A 17,007-nucleotide genomic window follows, 5' to 3' on the forward strand; every position below is an offset into this window, starting at 1 on the left:
CAAGGCATGATTGCTAATATAGATAATTTTAAATGGTCATGACTGCAGGATACCTGGGGCAAAATTTGCATTTCTTATGAGAAGAGCAACTTACAGTTGCACAAGTCTTTTTCCTTACAAACTCCCCATCCCAGCCATGAAGCTCCCTGATGACCCTGGCTACGTACGGATGCAGCGGGTGCAGGGGCATAGCTTCTGGAGCACAAATGGGCACAACTCCGCTGGGACGAAGGACAGGATGGACCAATGTGCACCTCCGACTAAACTGCTTGGGTTCAAACACTCCTGAGGCCAGCAAGGTACCAGCTTATTCCAGTGCGTTGCTACTCTTGCTAAACCTACTGTGGAAGAGGGCTGGGAAGGAGTTAGAGGTTGGGAGCAGTCAGTGCCCAGCTAACCTGGGGCTTTTGGGGGCCCTTTCGTTGCTCTCCGAGGGCACTTCAAGGCGGTCTCGTGCCAAGCCTTCTCCCAGCTGGGAATCTGTGGGCGTGCATCGCTTCAGCATGCATTTGCCCTCTGTATGGGAGAAGATTTTGTTATTAGGATGACGACAAAAGTCCTAATTCTGAACACAGCAACTGGCATTCAGGGATGGATAATTTGCAGCATTACTTAGTGCCTTTTTGAGACATTAGTGATGACTTATTCTTTACTGTTTAAACAGTCCTATCATTTTAAGCAAGCGCTTATTACAGCACTTCTTATCTAGGGGAGGGAGGGAAGAGTGCTTAACACAATCCATTAGGAAATTCAAGCCTTACGTGAAGTGACCACAAAGTCCTATCAGCTCCCAGAAATGCAGCAGCTGTACATATTTAACGTAATACAACACTATATTGTGGCAGAGATTGGCTGTTTAAAACATACATAAGGCAGGTGAAATGTGACTATTTTACTCTTCTGTTTGAAAAATGAGAAAGTGTAGAGTGGCATAACTTCTCAAATACATAAATAAGCATTAGAGTCATGGAGAAGACAGGTATGCTGTTGGACTAGTAATAACAGATTAAAGGTCAGTGGTTAAATCTGAAACTATTTGCAGCCTTGTTCCTTTGATCTTGTTCCTCAAGACTCCGCTCTATTACTAACAGGTGAAGTGCAAAACAAGAAGCATGAGGGTCTGCTGAATTCTGCTGTACCTGTCTTAATTTCACAGCAGCATTTCCTAAATATTCTGTCCTCTGATCATCTAGTGCCATAAATACACATGCAAGGGGCAGCTCCAGATTTCCCCTGCTGGGTCAGGTCCTGTGCAATTCCAGATTCCACAGGTGCAAAGAGGAAGAAAATGTGACTCACTGGTGTAGCTTTGAAGCGGAGCCAATGCAGCAGCCAACGTGTTATCAATTATATGTTATCTCACCATGTTTTGCCAAGTCCTCCCATATGACATTTTGTTAATTTGCAACCTCTTTAGTGAAGAATAGGACACTTCACTGGGTTATGATGGTATAGGAAGATTATGAACATCTATTGTTATTTAGATATATGCAAAACAATGAATACAGAGAGCTTTCTGGATGGAAATATTCAGCATCTTTTAGCTTCCAGAAGAAGTTAATAGATGCATAGGAAAGGGAACCAGGGTGAATGAGATGCTCTAATTCATCCTTTCTCATAATACAAGGACAAGGAGGCCTCCAACAAAGCACAAGGGTAATACATTGTAAGTCAGGTAAAAGGGAACTTTTTCGTATATTGCCTGATTGAATTCATGGCCATAAACTATTACTGAATCCTACTACTCATGGGTTAGTAGAAGGTTGAAGGACACCTATGCATTATGTTAACATGTATTTACTTTCATTTAGTAAGGGATCTAAACCTCCTATTCCAGGATCTAAACTGTAGATGAAACAGAATCCACCATGAACTGGTTCTTTCATCTGCATCCCAAAGGTTTCCCGAATTATCTGGTACTCATCACTGCTAGACACACAGGACCACCTAACTAGGATCACTGACAATGCCTCCATTACTATGAATTATCTTACCCATGTAAATTTGTGACTGAAAGCCACAGCAGCATCAGCTGAGAGTGATCTGGATCCTGTCACCCCAGAGTGTCTTACACATTGTAAGGCACATTGAACTGCATGTGCATAAATGTGCATGTGTGCACATACACGTACATCCATGGGAACTTATTTTCAAATGAGGAACATCTAAGGAGCATGTATTTCCCTCCTCTGCACTTTTTCTAGATAAAAAGGATGTAAACACCACTCCTCACAGAAGACTCACGTGACTTTAACTTGCCCGTCTGCTCCAGTAGACATTATGAGCTTGATTCTCCAAGACTGCCACTAAAATTCCACTCTACTGATTTTTGCAACCTAATTCTTCAGGCATTTTTTCCTTTTTTTTTCTTTTTTTTTTTTTTTTTTTTTTGGCAGGATAATGCGACCTAAATTTATAAAGGAGGGTAATTTGCTATAACACTGCATCCTGAATCTAGGATCCATATGTACTTATTTGTTATTACCACAGATGTAAAAGACCAGATTTAGAGACCTGAATTCAGTTTGAACTTGACAGGCTTTGAATGTTCTGTAGCATGAGGGAAAATGGCATCATTTAGAAAACCAAAATGTAAAGGGTTTTATGAATAATAAACATATCTAAGACAATAAAGGCTACCCAAAGACTCACACTATTAAGCACCAAAAGGACACAGCTACTTTTTTAACAACTAAAAATGCTGGAGTGTTCCTTTGTTATTTTTCTTTAAATGACATATCGCACATTCTGCTGCAGAAAAGCAGCTGCTGAAGTAACCTAGAGGGCATTTTCAGGCACTGTACTTCAGTTATTATAGCAGTTTTTGTAGACATTCAATATTAGGATTGCATTCTAATTTTAGACAGAGTTAAATTTAAATGGAGTAGGAGGGGTTTTCACGCTACTCTAGATGTTCTAACATTGCTTACCCCAACCCCAAAACTGTATAGTGCCTGAATTTTGCAGCAATGATAATTTATTAGTAATGATACACTTTAGAAGATTGAAACTAGAGCTCACTAGCAGCAGTGGGAAGATGTCTGCTATCGTGATGGGATCTAGGCTTAGGCCCTAAAAGCATTTACCCACTGGCCATGATCTGAGTGCCATGGGACTCAGTGACACTGTCATACACAACCCTCCTCTACTCTATTTCCATGATACCTCCTCTTAGTTATATATATGTAGCAAGTATGCTGAGACTCTAAGGCCAAATTGGGACTCTTATGTTAATGCTTATTAGTATTTTAATTCCCTGACTCTCACAAAACCCAAGCATCAAGCTAAAGGAAACTGAAGGAAACAAGGTTAGTGAAGGGCTGACAGGCCAACAGACAATACAGATGGAAAGTGGAGGGACTAGGTGAAACAGAGAAAACAAAAGAAAAGAGCTTCTATTAGATGCTACATGAGACCCAGGCTGGGCCTGATTAAAGCTATGTCTATGTAGGTTACGACTTTCCTTATTTCTCTTACCTTGTTTCTCTTGAAATATGCTCTTCGGCAAGCTGCAAAGCACTTCTCGCTGCAGAAGCATTTCACTTCACTTCCCATACTCAGGGAATAGCGCTTGATTCCAACTTTCTGGCACCAGGCACACATTATTTGTACATTTGACACATCATCTTCTACAACAAAAATATAAGAACAATGTTTACATGAGATGCAAACACCTTCCTCAGACATCTGCACACTTACTCTTAGATACAACCAGCACTGGCTCATCTTATTTCTAACTTCCTCACTGTCTGAGAGCAGAACTGTGCATGCCTGTGATCACCAGCTTCGTCCTCAGGCAGCTGGTGACCTGTGCCAGCCAGGCTCAGCAGATTGGCAAAGCTTCTAAGATGGCTGGAAAAGATTATTAGCTTAAAAAATGCTGCATTGCTGAAAAGCTCTGGAAATCTCGACAGCTTTTTAGCATGTTTAAGAGCGCACAACTCTTTATTAAACAAGTAACTAAGACTAGAGGCTTAATGAGTATTGCGGCTTTGTTCTTGTTACTTACAGTCTGTTGTAGTAAGCCCCTGAAATGTTCTGCTCAGCAAGCTAGTGATAAAACACACCCAGAAGGTACTGCACCAAGGCAGGTCTCTAACAAGAGCCCTCTTCTAAGCAAGAAGGAACATGAAATACCCCTTTTCTGTGTTGTTTCAAAATAATGACTAGCGTACAAAATGGGGAGCTTTTGTGTGAATACAGCAGTCACAGAAACACAGACTCGAGCAAGAAGGAAGATGCAGCACTGTGGTAAAGTCTGCTGGGTTACTTTCCAGTCATTATGCTCATTGGTCAAATTTTAATTCAGAGTTCCCGAGCCTCTCTCAAGCTCTTCTCTAACATGTGTTATGAATGTGGCATGTATGCCTTCTGCCATGTAAAAAAAAGCCCAAGGCTTATTACTAAAGTGCTAGCGATATCCTTGTGTGGTCATCATTCCCACCCCAGCTTCAGAGACAGGGGCAGTGAATAGTTAAGCCTCCTAAACAGATCAAGACAGTAAGTTAGCAGGAATCTTTCTGACTTAAAACTCAGAATTCTTCAGTTCTTATGTCCAGTCTATGATACCGCGTGACCTTTCTGTTACAGACAGCAGCCATTGTTTAACTTCTGGATAAAAAAAAAATCCCTGAAGACTAATTGTTAAAGCAGTTCCTGGTCCATGAGCTGTGGAGAATTCATAGCTCAGAGAGTCTGTCATGCAGCCATCCCATTTCCCTATAAAGGATTTGTTTTTGAAGCCACGCTGTCATCGTTCTGCAAAATTATTGGCAAACTAATTTTTAGCAGAGTGATTTGGCTCCCTTCCCCGGCTATCATAACTCAGAACTACGTGCTGCATTTTATTCACCTTAACGGAATAAATATTGCCAGTTTAATAACTTTTTTCCTTCCACAAATTGTGTTATGATTTATAGCTACAAATAAAATTGTACAATGTAAAATAATGACCTTTTAGTTTTAATCAGACTGTCTACCTTTAAACCTATATTTAAGGCTAAGTTATAACACAGATTTGTGTTTAATGTATTTTATCACCTACCCTTTAGAGTGGGATTTGCCAATATTATAAATGCTTTTATATACTGAACATCAAGGGAAATCAGAACAATTTGGCCAAAATTATCACAGCTATCTATAGGGTCAAGAAGTCTGCCCTTGAGCTGGTTGTAATCTCAGCCAGGCACAGAGGAGCACAGGGTGCCATTATGGTGGTGCTGCACGGTGTCGTCACGGCTTTCTCTCCGGACCAGTCTTGGCCAGGATGCTAACTACTCCAGCACAGCCCAAGAGCTCTTCCCCCCATTTTTATCCTGAGCCATTTGAAGTACTAACCAAGCTTTTACAAAGGTGCCCTGATTCAGCTACTTTTGCACCATAATAAACCAATTCCTTACAGACTGAAGTTGCCCCTTTGAATATATCAGGACAACAGAAGATCCTGTGAACCAAAGGAAATAGATGGCAACCTCTTGTTTCAGATAACAGCAACATATATTCTCCTACTGATAAGAAGTATTTTATCTCTGGAAAATAGAAGATCTACCAGTGATACCTTTCTAATAGCCTTCATTTCTGGTAAGAGTAACTGTCATAAATGAAAAAACAAAATTACAGAGCTGAAAGAGAGTTCACTGGCAAAGTAGGTGCTGGCGTAGCTCTTTGAAGCAGGTTGGCTTGTCTGGGGCACAGTTTTTAAGGAGAAGCACAGAGCTCCACCACTGGGATTCTCAGGGGCTTTCATGTGTGACTTCATAGGGGAAACACCTCAGCTATCATTCAGCTTGTGTTCACTGACACCCACGAACTGTCTCCCATGGGTGATCAGAAGACCACACAATTGTCCGTTTTCAATTATGCAGCACCCCAGCAGCAGCAACAGCTGTTTACATGGAAAAGCCACATTACGCACTTCTCTGTGGGAGGTTATGCAGGACAGCAAGGCTCAATCAACCTCCTTCTGCCAAAGACTTCCTCTAAGATAGATCGAGGAGAGGAGAGGAGAGGAGAGGAGAGGAGAGGAGAGGAGAGGAGAGGAGAGGAGAGGAGAGGAGAGGAGAGGAGAGGAGAGGCACCTACTCTGTCACATTGTTGTCTTCTCATGCCATGACCAGCAAAACATCACTACCACCTCACAGGGAATCTTTTGAAGCAGCATTGCTTTACTTGTGGTCCATGGATCTGACAGTCAGTAGAACAGCAGAAAATGGTCTACAAACTACTACTTCCAGCCACTGTCTGCACTCCTAGGAAGAGACAGCTGATATCCAGGAGGCATCATCAATATTAACCAAAATGTTCATCATTTTGAAAGAAGGAAGGGAGAAAGGGAGGGAAAGAGTCTGCCTAAATACAAAGAACTTCAATTATTTCTCTCTTCTACTCCCTTCTCGCCCCAGTCATCAGAGTGGTCACATACAATATAATCCTTTTAATAGTAACAGCAATAATAAAACTAGATGCCCCTTCCATTTAATACACTTGGGAACACTGCTACAAAAGGATTAGCCGAGTATGGCCAGGTAAAGCAGCCAGGAAACAGCAGTACTTCAGAAGGGGGTTCAGAGCATGAGCTTCCTGGGATAGTACATTAATACGTCACTTTTTAAGTCGTCTTTGCTCCCTCAGGTATAGGTTTGCCCAAGTCAATTTTTGATGCAACTCTAACTTCTTGTAATGCAGTTCAGCAGGTAAAAAAAGAAAATATCCAGTATCACATGACTAATTCCCTACAGACCATCAACAAGAGCCCTGTTGTCGTGGTTTAACCCCAGCCAGCAACTAAGCACCACGCAGCCACTCTGTCACTCCCCTCCTTAGTTGGACAGGGGAGAGAAAATAGAACAAAAGGCTCATGGATTGAGATAAGGACAGGGAGAGATCACTCGCCAATTACCATCATGGGTAAAACAGACTTGACTTGGGGAAAATTAATTTATTGCCAATCAAACCAGAGTAGGGCAATGAGAAATAAACCCAAATCTTAAAACACCTTCCCCCCACCCCTCCCTTCTTCCCAGGCACAGCTTCACTCCTGGTTTTCTCTACCTCTTTCCCCCCAGCAGTACAGGGGGACAGGGAATGGGGGTTGGGGTCAGTTCATCACACATTGTCTCTGCTGCTCCTTCCTTCTCAGGGGAGGACTCCTCACACTCTTCCCCTGCTCCAGCCTGGGGTCCTTCCCATGGGAGACAGTCCTCCAGAAACTTCTCCAACGTGGGTCCTTCCCATGGGCTGCAGTTCTTCATGAACTGCTCCAGCGTGGGTCCCTTCCACGGGCTGCAGTCCTTCAGGCACAGACTGCTCCAGCGTGGGTCCCCTGCAGGGTCACAAGTCCTGCCAGAAAACCTGCTCCAGCGTGGGCTCCTCTCTCCACAGGGCCACAGGTCCTGCCAGGAGCCTGCTCCAGCGCGGGCTTCCCACGGGGTCACAGCCTCCTTCGGCATCCCCCTGCTCCAGCGTGGGGTCCTCCCCGGGCTGCAGGTGGATATCTGCTCCACCACAGACCTCCCTGGGCTGCAGGGGGACAGCCTGCCTCACCATGGTCTTCCCCACGGGCTGCAGGGGAATCTCTGCTCCGGCGCCTGGAGCACCTCCTCCCCCTCCTTCTGCACTGACCTGGGGGTCTGCAGGGCTGTTTCTCTTACACATTCTCACTCCTCTCTCTGGCTGCAGTTTCTGTGCCACAGCAACTTTTTTTTCCCCTTCTTAAATCTGTTCTCCCAGAGGCACTACCACCATCACTGATGGGCTCGGCCTTGGCCAGCGGTGGGTCTGTCTTGGAGCTGTCTGGCATTGGCTCTGTCAGACATAGGGGAAGCTTCCAGCAGCTTCTCACAGAAGCCACCCCTGTAGCCCCCCTGCTACCAAAACCTTGCCACACAAACCCAATACACTTGTGCAGCCCAGTGGGAGGAAGACTTGCTCTAAAATCAAATCCTTTCTTTCAGCTTCAAGTGAAGCTAAGAACAGCAGAGAAAAGGACCCGATCTTGGCACCTGGGATAGGTACAGAGCCACGCCCTGTGGCTGTGGATGACAGCTGGGGACAATGATAAAGGTCCAAACGTGATCATGTGCTTTTCTTCTTGACATTGGTTGCAGTAGAGGTCTGAGCAGACGTTGTGAAAATAACTGTCCTGGTTTCAGCTGGGACAGAGTTAATTTTCTTCCTAGTAGCTGGTATAGTGCTGTGCTTTGGGTTCAGTATGAGAAGAATGTTGATAACACACTGATGTTTTCAGTTGTTGGTAAGTAATGTTTATACTAAGTCAAGGATTTTTCAGCTTCTCATGCCCAGCCAGCAAGAAGGCTGGAGGGGCACAAGAAGTTGGAAGGGGACACAGCCAGGGCAGCTGACCCAAACTGGCCAAAGGGATATTCCATACCATAAGGTGTCATGCCCAGTATATAAACTGGGGGGGGGGGGGGGGGGACACGACGTGCATCGCTGCTCGGGAACTAACTGGGCATCGGTCAGTGAGTGGTGAGCAATTGCGTTGTGCATCACTTGTCTTGTATATTCCAATTATTTTATTATTATTATTTTCATTTTATTATTATTATTATCATTATTATTTTCTTCCTTTCTGTTCTGTTAAACTGTTCTTATCTCAACCCACGAGTTTTACTTTTTTTCCCTAATTCTCTCCTCCATCCCACTGGGTGGGGGGAGTGAGTGAGCGGCTCCGTGGTGCTTAGTTGCTGGCTGGGGTTAAACCACGACAATAACTAATAGGGATGTTTCATTACAGCTTAGTGACCCAAAAAGAGGACTGCAACATTAACAGAATAGTAACAGTCCATGTATTTCTATCATTAAAATCCACAGCAGTGGGAAGCAATAACTTAAACTCAAAACATTAAGACTGTGTGAAATAAGCCAAAGCCTCATGATTTAATTGCTGTCTTTTGCTAGACACAAACTCGAATAATCTGAAACCAGAAATTCATACCCTCCATTCAAGATAAAATTCCTCTCACTTTTTCACAGATCTTTGTTTCATAAGGCCAAATTCTTTAAAAACCACTTTACCAGACTCTTGCACTTCTTTCAGGAAAATGTATCAAATCGCTGTCCCTAGGGTGCTCAGCAAGAAGAACCTGCTGTGACGAGAACACAGGGAAGCGGGGAATTTCAAATCCAGTAGTTTGAGCCTGTTCATCTGTCTTGAATCTTTATTCTAATCTTTTTCTGACTAGGTCTGCACTAAGAAAGCTTCTCCACAGTAATTACATCGGTATACTACATCAGCAATGTACTCCTTTGCTTACAGACAAACTTTTGCTGGTAGTCTAGCTTAGCATATCCGCTTGAGTAACATGAGCTCGTCCTGACAGCATGCCTATGTCCATCATGTGAGCTCTCGCTGGAGCAGCTCTTCTGATGAAGATCATTCACCATCACTTTCAGGACTCACATAGCTAGGCTGACACATTTGCAAAGTACAAAAATAATATTTGCAAGTACTGGTACAGATCATTTTGAAATGAAAGAAAATTATTTTTTTCTCCATCTGGGCTTGCAACTTTATGACCTGCTCTTGCAATGTGCTTAGCATGTTCTTGGATCTGTCACACTTATGACAGGTAGCGTGGGTAGTTATACAGGTGAGTCAAAGAGGAGTCGGCACAGAGGACAAGTGAATAGTAACAGGAGAGTTTTCAGCAGAACATCCGAACTGCTGTCTTCTATAATTACACCAGGTAATAGAAAGACATATTCCTTCCACATACAATACAAGATCTGAATTTCCAGCCTCTGCCTTTCTGAGTTCTCAACTCTTCATAGGGAGAGCTACTGTGGGAGTTCCAATACTGTGTTTTTCTGCCCCTGGGTTGTGTCATTACAGGTGGAAGAAGTACTCCCTGCACCCACCGCACAGATATTGTTCAGATGCATCTCCTTGTGGTTTTTAGCCTGTGTATTTTTCATAATGAACAATGCAATAAACACGGAGTGTTTGCAGTGTTAAATCATGTTCCCAAAGGGAGTAGTTTGTATAACAAGATAAAATTATCACATTATAATAACTAAATATGCATCAGTCTAAAGCATGCTTCAATTAATCATCAAAAGTTTGCACCGCCTCTTTAGGTCTTAATTAAGCAGAATGTTTGGTTGGTTTTTTTCCTTTCAAACCAGTGTGAGGAAGCTGCTGAAAATTGTTCCTCTTAAACCCAAAGAGCAGCAGTTTACACTAATCGATCTTATACGGAGCCATAATTTGGAGAGGTGGGGGGAAGAGAAGGAAGGCAATGAGTACAATTGAATAAATCCATCATGTACAGCTCTGTCCCTTGATCTAAGCAAACCAGCATGGCCTACAGTGTTTAGCAGGATGATCCTAAAATCCCCACAACTCTGGACTTAAATCCTGATCCGTTTACTAACTTTTAGGCTGCAACATTCTACTAATACTGTTTTGAACTAACTGATATGTATTTTCAATTTTAGCTCCAGTTTCAAGAATTTGGGTGAAACTAAATGCAGCTACAGCTCTAATCCTGCAGATTATGATGATCCATGGGCAGGATGGATCCTCCAAAACCTTACTTTCCACATTTCCTTGCAAGAAATTCAGTGGGAGATACTCAATTCTTCTGGGAAGAAGAAAATACCACTCCTGAAGGTGCCCAACCACAGTACTGAAGAAGTCCTGTTGTGCAGAAGGAAGACCACAAGGGCACAGGGTTTGGGACTGAGATCTCAAAGGGTACATCCCCTGGACTGAGTGAGCCTGTGTAAAACCTGTACCTTGGCTGTGGTTGTACCTGTGATTTGATACAGAAAATATTTTGGCACCCCATCACTCCTTGGTGTCTCCCCACCACCCATCTCTTCCTGGCATGAGTTTCCTTCCACCACAGCTATCAGAAGCCATGTCTCCCCACTACCGCTTTCTTCTGTTTTCCTCTCTTTTTCTCTTTGCTGTGTCCCATCCCCTCACACAGGCAGTTTGGATCCCAGGGTTTTTTGGGGGGGAACTAGAATAGCCCTTTTACCCCATGATGGGAACTGCACTCAATCCACTGGCATACCTCTTTAAATATTTTAGCTGCTTTCACTACTACTTTCCAATGAAAAGCTGGAAAACTTCCTTTTTAAAGACATTAGATCTGAACTTGACTCTAGCATCTGGAGCATTAACAAGAAGGGCTCACTCTTTCCACTGGGACCTACCAGGATTTCAGGATGTTTAATTCTGAGTAACCCGCCTGCTACTCCTGAAACCCCAGCTTGCCATTGAAGAAAACCAAGTAGCATGTATTCAGATTTTTCACCCCAAAGCAGTTCCTGAGGCTGATGATCCCGAGCAAGAGAAGAAGCACCATTACAGTCATTTTTCTTACATCCGAGATGCTTTATCTGATTAATCTCAAAGTAAAAAATGAACAAATAAAACTCCCGAGACATTGCTGCAGATCCCCTTGTGATAGCACTTATTAAGTGCTGATCCTCTAAATAAGGGGGGGGGGGGGGGGTGACAAACTTAAGGTACAAAAAGTACCTTGGAAAAAGTAATTACAAGAGGAAGATAAAAAAATAGGGCTGACAATAGAAAGCTTGCTGCAACCATCGCTATGGAAATACCTCAGGGGCTCTACAATGCGTTTCCTTTTAAGGACCAGTCTCTTGAAGTTCACTACTCTGCCAATAAAGCAAAGTGTCCCAGCTCCTTTTAAAAAATCATTTTTGGGAACCACAGCTTGCCTACATTTTCTATGCATGAGTTGAGGCACATTCTCATGCATAGTTCAGTAAGGACTGAATGCACAACACAAATAAAAGCTGGCATTTAGGCAGGTTTTAAACATGCAAACAAAAAAGCACCTATTTCAGCTAATAGGGGGGGAACTCCCTGTGTATTTTGAATATATGCGATTAAAGCACATACGTGGACTTTGTGATTTTCTTTTTAGCACAAAGGAAACACTTGGCCCTCCGCAGAGAGCAAAAGACATCAACAGTGGGCTAGATGGGGCAGGCATCCTGGCAACCATTGGCATTTTAAAACCCAGGCACTAATAACCCTATGATCAGTGTAAATTAGATGATGTTTCAAACTGAAAACAAGAGAAAGAATTTGAAGAGTAGTGACTATAGGATTTGTTGCGGTGATCTTTATTAGAGAGCTAAACCTGCAGTTAAAGAAATTGTAAAGCTATTCAGCAATCGGACTAAGATTCAGGAAATACTGAAGCAGGATCCAGAGCGTAGTAAAATGAGAGTTTTCTCAATATATAGACTTAATTAGATCTGATAATATGGTCTTTACTTAAGGAAAACTGCCACTGGGTTCTGCCTGGAATCAGACTTCCTGGTAATGCATAGAACCAATTCCTTGGTGAATTTAGACAGATGATCTTGGAATTCATTTTTACTGCCCTGCTAATTACCATTTAAAGCATCCTTTATGCTTCCAGATTCCTCCAATACAATTTAAATATTGAGAGAGGTTACAGTGGGCAATGCCAGAGTGTTCATAGGGCAGGGACTCTGCTTAATCCCACATGTTGCACCAAGTTACTCATGTGCACTTACATTTACAAAAAAAATCCCATAAACTTTTATTCTGAAGTTATGTTAAGCTATAACACAGAAAATCACTTGTTCCTATCTATAAAATACCTAATTACTCACTTAAGTATTTGTCGTGGTTTAACCCCAGCCAGCAACTAAACACCACGCAGCCGCTCACTCACTCCCCCACCCACCCAGTGGGATGGGGGAGAAAATCGGGAAAAGAAGCAAAACCCGTGGGTTGAGATAAGAACGGTTTAATAGAACAGAAAAGAAGAAACTAATAATGATAATGATGACACTAATAAAATGACAACAGCAATAATGAAAGGATTGGAATGTACAAATGATGCGCAGTGCAATTGCTCACCACCCGCCGACCGACACCCAGCCAGTCCCCGAGTGGCGAATCCCTGCCCCCACTTCCCCGTTCCTATACTGGATGGGACGTCCCATGGTATGGAATACACCGTTGGCCAGTTTGGGTCAGGTGCCCTGGCTGTGTCCTGTGCCAACTTCTTGTGCCCCTCCAGCTTTCTCACTGGCTGGGCATGAGAAGCTGAAAAATCCTTGACATTAGTCTAAACACTACTGAGCAACAACTGAAGACATCAGTGTTATCAACATTCTTCGCTCTGAACTCAAAACATAGCACTGTACCAGCTACTAGGAAGACAGTTAACTCTATCCCAGCTGAAACCAGGACAGTATTTGAATGTGATATTTCCTTGCCAACTTAGGTCACAGCCCTATTTTACAAGGTAGTCAGCACTGGAAATGCCTGTGCTCTTCCTTTAAGACCTTTTGCCAGATACTGTTCCTCCAGCCCATTCATCCTTCACTTGCAGGTGTTTCTGATAAATTTTGGTACAACCCCAATCATTATCATTTGGAAATCACTGAACCAAACGTTATGTAGAGACACTGATCTGCAGGTTGGAGGATTTAAATCCCCCTTCCTTTCCCAAATGTACTTATTATCTTGTGAAAACCCTAGGAGGGAGCATTATTTTTCCCTTGTACTTCTTTCCCCTGTGGAAAGCTCAGTCAACTGCACGATATCATCCTCTCTGCCTCCCCTTCCACCGTGTCCCTTGACAGTGACCTCCCCTCGCAGCACAGCATGGCAGGGAGCTGGTTCTTGTTCGGGAGGCTTAGAACAGCAGGCATGCTCTGTGCATCACTTGTACACAGAAGGAGGCAGGAAAGGGAAGGGTTTTGCTGACACCCGTGCTCAAAGGCTAGACCAACCTGCAGTTGTACCTCCCCTACCAAGGCACCGCCATGGGGATCACAAGAGAAAGTAAACCAAAGAGCACTCTTAAAAAAAATGGGGAAACTGAGAGACATTGTAGCCTCCAGTGGGTGCCAGGGGAAGGAGGCAGCATGTTCTCACCTGCATTGAAAGAATTTTTTGCATTCTTCTTTGACTAGTCTTGATTTTAGCCCTCCTTCATCCCATGTAACAACAGCCGTCCAAACTTGCCTGAATAGAAGGGCAGAGTCACCCTAAGTGCCCTCTCAGATTTACTCTATCACCAGTGGCTGCAGAGTAACAGTTAGGATGTTTGCATGCTGCATACTACGGCCATATACCCTGCACAGCTGTGGCGGGATTTTTATTTCTAGCACATTCCTGGCTATTGCACTTCTGTTTCTTGCTATTTCTATGTCATTTTTTAATTGGAAAGATTACTTTCTTTACGTTGCTGTGTAGAAAATAAGAATCTTCTAGCATCAAGCAGAACTAATCTTAGTATCAGTTTATTGCAATGGGCTGTACTTGAGACTAACCCTGAAATCACTCAGAATCTGCTGCCGGCACTAAATGTAGCTACCAGCCTGCTGGGCAAGAAGGACGGTTATCAGACACAAGGAGACTGTCACACCAACCCTCTGGAGGCTGCACTGACTTCTTATTTGCTTCCAGATGCAGGTCAGATGGCTGATGTTGACTGATAAAGTCCCGTTTGATTTGGGCACTGGTGGTACAGATTAGCAGAATGCTCTTGCAAAGAGTCTCCAGATCTGAGTAACTGGCATCCTTCTTGTGGAGACTTCCCATGACTGGATTTAGTATCCTCCACTGACATGCCATAACCTGAGTCTGTAGACGGTCAGTGCACCACGTAAAGCCCATGCATTTAACTCAGCCTATTTCGGATGTAATTCTGGGGTACAGCAAGGACAGAGTGCCTTTATCAGAGCTGTTTATATTTGTTCAGGTAGCAGTCTAATGTTTTCCAGGATTGTATAAGCAAATTTTTACCTAATATTTCATTTGACTAAAACAGAAAGCTGAACAGCTTGGAGATAAAATTTTAGTCAGACTGCTCAAAATTATTCGGTTTTCAAAAGAAAAAAACCCACTTTACTGTAAAATAAGCATGAGGGAAAAAAAGCTAATTTTGTTAACTGTTCAAGGTTTTAGCCTGTTCATACAAAATATGAATGAAGCTAGGAGACTGTTCAAAATTTTTCAGCACGCTCAAGGAGGACCTAATCTGCTGAAATCTTCAATGACTGCTTCCTAGACATAGTTCAGGATCAGTACTCCTTCCTCCTCCTTCTTGAGCTGGTAGCTGTTTCTGATACCAAGAATCATATCTGCCTCCCTGGAAATCCTCTTTCCCTTGGCTTCCTGACTCTGTCTTCCCCCAGTGTTTTTTCTACCTCTGCAATTGCTCCATCAGTGCACATTGCAGCGTATCCTTCCTATTTCTCCCTTCAGGCTTCTGTGAGCATTCCCCGTCCTCTGCTCTTTCTCTTCTCCCTCATATCTGTATAGAATCTTATCTGCAAAAATTATTCAACTAATAATTCACAGTGACTGTTTCTTGGATCTGCTTATCCTCTCCAGACCATTGCTCTCCTGTCCAAATGAATACCTCAGCCTGTCTCTCTGACACTTCTTTAGTGGTGCTGACCCTTCAGTTCAAGATCAATACGGCAAGAATTAAAGTCTTAATAATTTCTCCCTGAGTGCTCACTCCATATTATTTGCTCAATAACAGTGGACTGCACCATCATCTTTCCTGTCCTTCAGGTTCATGATTTAGATATCATTTTCATCTGTGGGCACTCTCTTTTGAGCTATATTTAAATCTTGTACATTTTTCTCCTGTACAATATCTAAAAGCTTTCCCCATCCATCCACAAAGTCTGGATTCATCCCGATTCTCAGCATCTCGGTCACTACAGTGCATCACTACCTGGTTTTCTCTCTGGCCTACAATGTAACCTTGTCCTACGTGCGTCCACTCAAAGTGTGCTGCAAAGATCCCTTTTTGCCCAGCATTTTAACCTTGAAGCTTTCTCTTGGACTCTTTCTGCCTCTCCCTCCTGTCCCCTTTCTTCATTTATTAACTCAAACAAATGTAAGCTGCCTCTGTTCTTGTGGCAGGTCAGCCATAGCCTGTCTCTCCCCCATATTGAAAATGTTGACTTTCGGCTTTAGCAATTAATGATGTCAGTCTTTTTCATTTGCCTGCTCAACTCAAAGAAGCACCTTTGTGCTGTTTCCAGATTCGTCCCCTGTGCTTGTGAGGGGCTCCGAGAAAACATCCCCAGAGTTTCTCTTGTCTGGCTTTGTATCACTCTGAAGTTTTCTGCTTTGATGTAGTGCCCACAAAACGGTGTCAAAGTGCAGTGCCAAGACCACTGCCTCGCATGCTGGCTCTCCTGGCTCCTTTGTACTCCCTTTTCTACTTGTATTCACCAGTTGTTTCTTGCCAGGCTCTTTGGGGTGATCATGACTAGGGCACCTACGCCCTAAGATAAAACAAAACAATTACTACCGATGCTTATTGCAAATCCCACAAAGGCTGTGGTTCTCCTCCCCCTCTGGTCCTCCCAAACTTTGCTCTCTAAAACAAAGGTAAGATAAATATGCTCATCTGCTCAGAAGTCATGGTAATCTAGCACTCATTACTGATCATGGGATAAAGTCAGAGGAGGCAGAGATTATGCATTCATATCCCCTATGCAATTAAAACAACGATATTCATTACGAATTAATAAATTAAAAACCTGAAGTTGGAAAACACTTATGAAAAGCCTTGTCTGCACATTACCCTTAGTGGTACATTTGAACACGGGATCACACGTGGTAGGTGGACGGGCAAAGAACAGAAGGCAGTTGACTTGGCCAAGGTTCCCCTGTGTCCACTTAACTACTGGTGCAGTAATTTGTTTTTCTACTTCATAGTTCCATCTCCTCCTGCTTGTTTGATGTCATAAAAATCCAGCAACTGTGGCAGTTTGCACAATGCATGTTATAGCCTTGTGTTCGCGTACCACAAATTCAGCATTCTGGATTCATTCATGACTCAGATTGGAGGAGAAAATAGCTTGGGATGGCACAAGCCCTTGATTAAAGCTTTAGGGCCAAATCAACAACAGCTGAGGATCCAGCCCATATGGCCCGAGATCTTTAGCTGTGTAAAGGCTGCAGGAATGGGCCCAAATAGCTTTGGTAATTAG

At 43.2% G+C, this 17,007-nt stretch overlaps 1 protein-coding gene across 2 annotated transcripts in view; it reads right to left on the bottom strand.

Annotated features, from left to right (window-relative positions):
- The window catches only part of SOBP (sine oculis binding protein homolog), a 119,507-nt gene that overhangs the window by 88,983 nt on the left and 13,517 nt on the right, over positions 1 to 17,007 (bottom strand). For both annotated transcript variants that reach the window (XM_052781380.1, XM_052781379.1), the window contains exon 4: positions 3,478 to 3,629. In XM_052781380.1, coding sequence (XP_052637340.1) covers positions 3,478 to 3,629 — 152 coding nt within the window. The remainder of the gene's footprint in view (positions 1 to 3,477; positions 3,630 to 17,007) is intronic.

The sequence above is a fragment of the Harpia harpyja genome, chromosome 3 (assembly GCF_026419915.1).
Source record: "Harpia harpyja isolate bHarHar1 chromosome 3, bHarHar1 primary haplotype, whole genome shotgun sequence".
NCBI lineage: Eukaryota > Metazoa > Chordata > Aves > Accipitriformes > Accipitridae > Harpia > Harpia harpyja.